A 6,086-nucleotide genomic window follows, 5' to 3' on the forward strand; every position below is an offset into this window, starting at 1 on the left:
GGTTGAAAGTGAGCTGTGGTATACTAGTTGGTAGCATCTTAACACGAACATTGGATAGTCCGCGTAAAGGAGGAAATTATTTCGGTCTCTGTCCAACATGGGCTCATTGAGAGTACGGATGTACGCGTTAAGCAGATCGCCATTCATTCATTCCTTTTTAAGTGATGGGTAGTGGAAATTTAGAGCACTTGGCGACTGGCCACCTAACAGCGTGGGCGTGCAGCAGTACGAACAAAAAAGGGGTCGAAGGCGTCAGAGCCGTCTGTGTTTGTGGTAAGTGCGATCGTAAATCGTTCCTTTGACTTCTTTGTTCCAGACAAACGACTTCGTGTTTGGGACCAGTGCGGTGACACGCGGTAAAAACGACGTCTCATCCATGTTGTAGACCTCATTTGCATTGTAGCCGCTTGTGACGTTCAGAATTTCCTTCCGACTACTCTCGACGGCCTCGGGTGATGGGGACGCTGCCTCACCTGTCATCGTTGGAATCTGCAGCCAACCCTTTGATAATTCAATTCGGCGCTCCGCGGATAATTGTACAGTAGGTCGTTGAACACATTCGTTTCTTTATTTCGTATGAGCTCACCAGTACAGTGAGCGACGAATACATGTCCCTTAGTGGTACCTCACCACAAATCCGTCATATTAATATTGTTGACGTTCAATCTGGAAGAAGAAATTGTGTAGTTAACCAATGGGTGACAAATGCTACTACGACCTAGTACATGATATCATGCGCAGTGAATAGTTGGATGTACTATCACATCAATGTACTGCTCACTTCATCTTCGTCGCACCAAATATTCGCTATCATGCAATTTACTAGTAACAATGATTTGTAATGCGCCGACACAATGCGATACGAAAGCGGTAGCAACCACTGAGTAAAACACAAACAGATCATTATCTTCCTTATCAACGCGATCCTGAGAGATCCGCGATCCTTGAAGATACTGCGATCTTCTAGGATATGCAACCGCCCAAGATACGCATATGCAGGTATGCAGGTCGGACCATCATTCCGACTCCATATGCAAATACAGAGGGCAGCGGTCGATGTCACCGCATCAACACCCTCCAAGCCCAACGCTACCCTCGGCTGGCAACCAAGCCATGCACATCGTCCATCCGCTGCATGTTTTTCGACCCCGCAACACACTTAGCAACGTAGCTGCGCACAGCATAAGGCACGTCTTTCAACAAAGACGTCACAGACTCACAAGTCTTTTCGACCTCGTCGAGACCTCGCCATTTTACCAGAAGCATCCACTGCTTCAAATTCCGATCGAACTCGTAGTCGACCAGTGCCTCGACCTCAAGACCACCATTCACGTACGCAATGTGGTCAAGCAGGTCTTGCTTGATTGTGGCGTCCTTGGCTGCGTAATGCTTCATCCGACTAGCATGATGCTGCGAGATCTTGCCATCCGCAAGTCTTCAACATCGAAAACCCAATCTGAATGCGTGCGTATGATCCGCTTTGGACCGAGCCACGAAATCGCCAACTTGGACCCGTGTCCCCAAGAGATTTTGCCAATCAGCACGTAATCTCCAACGTCAAAATGCATACGACGCACCACCGATTTCTTGTTCCGACGCTGCCGCTCATTGTCACGTTTGTTGCGACTAGTCGTCGCCATCTGACGATGTAATTGATCGCGAGTCACCGCGAGCTGTTTCCAAATTGTAGAACGCCACAACTTGAGCGTCTCCTCGCTCACTTCCTGCACAGTTCCATCACGCTTGAACGCATTCAAACAGCGTTTCTCGAAGGCAATTGTGTCATCGCAGTGACTGGGTCCAGCCCACCGTTCCTTTCAGAAGGAGTTTGGTTCAGTGCATGCTGTACAAGTGGAAGCAAGTTCCTTGCATCTTCCGGTCTGAGCTGTAACTCTGTCAACATAGTCTTCATCGTCTTTCGGATGCTTCGCATCATGACTTCGACTGTTCTGTTGACCCAGGGACAGTATGCAGGTGAGAAATTGTGCGCCATACAAGCGATGGAGTTCACGCAACATCTCATTTTTGTAATGAGGTCCTTGGTCTGACATCCATGTCGGCACGATGCCGAAAGTTGCAAACCACATTTGCACGGCATCGACCGTATCAAAGGCCTTGCAACCATCGTGTCACGTCAACTGACAGAATCTTGATGCATCGTCCACAATGACGTGAACCTAGCCGCCTTGTAAGGCCATAAAATCGAAGTGAATGAGCTGGTTGGGCTCCGCCGCATGCAAAGTCTCGCCGACAGGTCTCGGCACTACTACGCCGCCGACACTGAGACACTGCAGACAGTTTGCTACAAACGTCTTGCAGTCTTGTTCGAGCCCACGCCACACAAAAACGTCACTCAGGGCTCTTTGCTGTCGCACGGCCACCCCTATGATCCATCGTGCCCGCGTGTGAGATCACCAACAGTGAGAGCTGCAGATCTAGGCTCCAGTCGGAATCCAGATCTTGCCGTCGACACGGCCAACGCCGTCTTCAAAGACCAACTTCTCTTTCATCTTGGCCAGCTCACGCGGCCATTCTTGTTTCACCATCTTTATGGCTTCTAGCGTCGGCCACTCGAACGTATCCGCCAACGGGGATGCAACAGGCAATGGAAGCTTTACCAACCCCTTCACACGAGATCCGTTCTGGGCCTCGTCTTCACACCAAACAGCCGCATCAGCTGTGCTCTGCCTATTGCCCCAACGTGACAACAAGTCACCCGAGACTTTGTCATCGCCGTTGACATGGTGAATCTTGTAGTTGAAACGGGACAACGTCATGGCCCATCTAGCCAGCTTGTCGGCCAAATATCGAGGCTGTGATCCTTGCGGATCGGTACCGAAAATGAAACTCAGGTTTCTGTGGTCTGTGTAGATCACGAATCCACCTGGTCGGTGGAGAAGATAATCGAGACGCTTGCATGCTTGCACAATTGCGTACGCCTTCTTCTCCACGGTCGACCACCGTGCACTGGCACCCTTGAAGGTTCCACTGAGGAACGCTAACGGTTGATGATCTTGTACACCCACCAGGAGATTCACTTGATCCTTGGGGACTTGTGTCAATACTGCCCCCCCAATGTTCCTGACTAGTATCTGTGTACAAACAGAACTGCTTCGCCGCATTCCGGGTGCTCTAGCGTCACCATACACTTGAGCGCGTTTTTGCACGCATCAAAGGCGTGAGTATGGGCCTCACCCCATCCATACGCTACCAAACTCGTAGCACCAACTTCGTCTTCTTCCGAGTGCCTGCCAGTTTGCCGACGTCGTCTAACAGCTTGACCAAAGGGCCCACCAAAGCTGTAAAGTTCGGAATAGACTGCCGCATCCAATTCAACGCACAGACGAACTGTTGAAGTTCCTGCGCTGTCTTGGGAGGCTGTAGCTCAATCAACCCCGCTAAACGGAGCGGGTCATATGAGATACTAACGGCAGAGATTCTCTTGCCGCACCACACCACATTTTGCGCGTAAAACTCGCACTTCAATGGGTTGAATTTTAGGCCAAACGTCTGCGCACGCTGCAGGAGCCACTCCAAGAGGTCTAGGAGCTCGGGCTCCGCTGCTGCACTACCCAACACATCATTGAGCCACGCCTCGATCCCTTTGCCATAACGATCTCCATAGATCGTCTGTGCAACCGACTGGCAGTACGCCACGGCGTCAGACTGTCCCATCAAAACACGATTGGGCTCCACCATTTCGTCAACCCCCATGATTGTGTATGCCTCTCCACTGGCGGCCTCCAAAGCGAGCTGCCAATAGCCATTGAACCAATCCAGGGCAAAGAAACACTTCGTCCCGGCCAAACGAACCATCACAACTTCGAGAACTGGCATAGGCCAGTGCATCGGTTCGGTTTGCGAGTTGGGGCCGCGTGTGTCCACAGTCATACGCATAGAGCCATCCTTTTTGGCAACAATCCGAGGCGGTGAACACCATCGCGAGCGATTTGTGCGTCGAGCTAGACCAGCATCGACTATTGCACCAAGATGAGCGCGCAGAAATTCAGTCTGCAAAGGCGAATAACGTCTTGCCTTGCAGGTTGTCGGCACTGAGTCTACCTTTAACCGCACTTTCAGCGGTTCCACTCCACCGCAATTGGAGGATCCAGCTTGAACTCCAAGCGGAAAACATCTTCATACCTGTCCAAAATCGTAGCCAAACGTGCGCCACACTTTTTATAGACAAGCCATTGGCGATTACTTCGACCACCTTGGCTCTCAATACACCACTGACCGACTGCCCCACGCAGTCATCGTCATCACTGTTGGCATCCTTATCACCTTCAGTATCGAGCTGAGCCTTCCTTGCCTTCAGAGCGCGACAAATGGCCGATATATCGTTGTCTTAGACAGAGAGCTCGCTCAAATCGAAGCTCGTTGGGGATCTTGACAAACTCCATAAACTGCAACACAGGGTTGCGGAGATGCTTGTGATCCAACTCCAAGTGGTTTTTGACCACGGCCTTCAATGCTGGCGGCCGAATTCCTTCAATTAACGCTTTCACGGCGTTCTTAGGATGCTTGACGTGGAAAGACATCATGTTGTTCTTGTCCAGCAGTGCCCAATACGAGTGCATCCACTTGTCAAAACACTTGTCTGGGTCCAATTCCTTGTCATCCATGACAACCGTCGTGCGGATCTTGGCCTCCAAGTCGCCAAAATCAGGGCCATGGTAGTTCAGAGCGTACTGAAAATACTGAGCCCAATCAGCGTTCGTAATCAACGCCACATCCTTTCCAAAGTGCATCATAGCGGCAAAGCTCTTCGCCTTCGCTTCGATACACGTTCCAATCGGTCGGATGCCAATCTTTGTACCAAGCGACACGGCAACTTGAGCACATTCATTGCAGTACTCGTAATACTACTTTGCAAATATGCGCCGCGCCTCCAGCGAGTATCCCGTGTATCGCGGAGCCTTGGGCGTCTCCATATGCAAATACATAGAGCAGCGGTTGATGTCACCGCATCAAGTATCTATATTGACTGGCTCCTCTAGTATCATTGGCTGGTTCGAGTCGTGCAAAACGGCGTCGTTCAAATTAACGTCGTACCAAACCTACACCAGGGCCACAACAAATTCGATTGTGCCTGCAGCCGAAAACGCATGGCTATGGTTATGTTAAGCCTGGGAGGACTTGCCATCTGAAATCATCACTCGCTCATTTGAAAATTCGCTGCCACTGACCCGGCTGTATTGTAATCTTGTCACTTGAAAATATATTACAACCTCGAGATATTTGTTGTTTTCAATAGCATTGTAGTATTATTGTCAAGGCCGGTTGGGATAGGTCACCATTTCAGACCTCATAACTCTTCAAGGAGATTCCCGATTTCGACGAAACGATGATATAAAGAAACGTCAAACAATTTCTGATGCGACTAAATCGCCAACAAGTCGCTTTCAGAATGGTAAGGAATATTAATACACCGTTCAAAAACGGCAGGTGAAAAACGTCTCCAGTTGGAGTATAGGGTTATTTTTAGGACAATTGATTGGACAAAACTAACCAGGCTTAGGTCAAGTATAGGCAATATGGAAGGTTTTATATAAAAGCGCATCAGGTTAAACAACGTTTTAATCACTGCCAATGGAAGACCCACCGAAGCTATCCTCTTCCTTACAGCTCGAGACAAGGAAACGTCTTCATCAAGTGCCTCGTATCTATCCTCGTAGTTCTGCGCCTTGCGGTAGAACGACACCCAGTCATGACTGTTCACCTCTCCAAACAACGTCCATAGACATTCCTCGAGCTCCGCGGCGTTCTTCGATGGACGCAGTGCCGCGCGGTTCTTCACCATCCCCCAAACGAGCTCGATCGGCTGGAGCTCATGATGGTAAGGCGGCGTGAAATACAGAATGTGACCGTACTTTGTAGTGATCAACTGCGACGAATAGACCGGCTTACCCCGGTTGCGCGCGACCAACTCCAACAGCTCGGCCTTCACCATGTGAGCTTCATACGCGATGCCCTTGCCGCGTAGCCACTCCTGGATGTCCGCTTTTTGCTTCTGCTTTGTCGGTACGTACTGTACACCGTATTCCGCTAGTGGTACTTTGCCCCATCCATGTGGATATGACAGG

General features: G+C 50.1%; 2 protein-coding genes across 2 annotated transcripts; both read right to left on the reverse strand.

Annotated features, from left to right (window-relative positions):
• Positions 1-1,089: 1,089 nt before the first annotated feature.
• On the reverse strand, positions 1,090-1,395 carry H310_03330 (hypothetical protein; the record flags this gene model as incomplete). Its single annotated transcript, XM_008867141.1, has 1 exon — positions 1,090-1,395. One exon carries the CDS (start codon positions 1,393-1,395, stop codon positions 1,090-1,092), a length of 306 nt encoding a protein of 101 aa, XP_008865363.1.
• A 2,891-nt stretch (positions 1,396-4,286) lies between these two features.
• Positions 4,287-5,953, reverse strand: H310_03331 (hypothetical protein; the record flags this gene model as incomplete). The annotated part of the gene is made up of 2 exons (XM_008867142.1): positions 4,287-4,865; positions 5,627-5,953. The coding sequence occupies 2 exons, from the start codon at positions 5,951-5,953 to the stop codon at positions 4,287-4,289; spliced, it is 906 nt and encodes a 301-aa protein (XP_008865364.1).
• Positions 5,954-6,086: the final 133 nt, after the last annotated feature.

Source organism: Aphanomyces invadans, assembly GCF_000520115.1.
Source record: "Aphanomyces invadans strain NJM9701 unplaced genomic scaffold supercont1.5, whole genome shotgun sequence".
NCBI lineage: Eukaryota > Oomycota > Saprolegniomycetes > Saprolegniales > Verrucalvaceae > Aphanomyces > Aphanomyces invadans.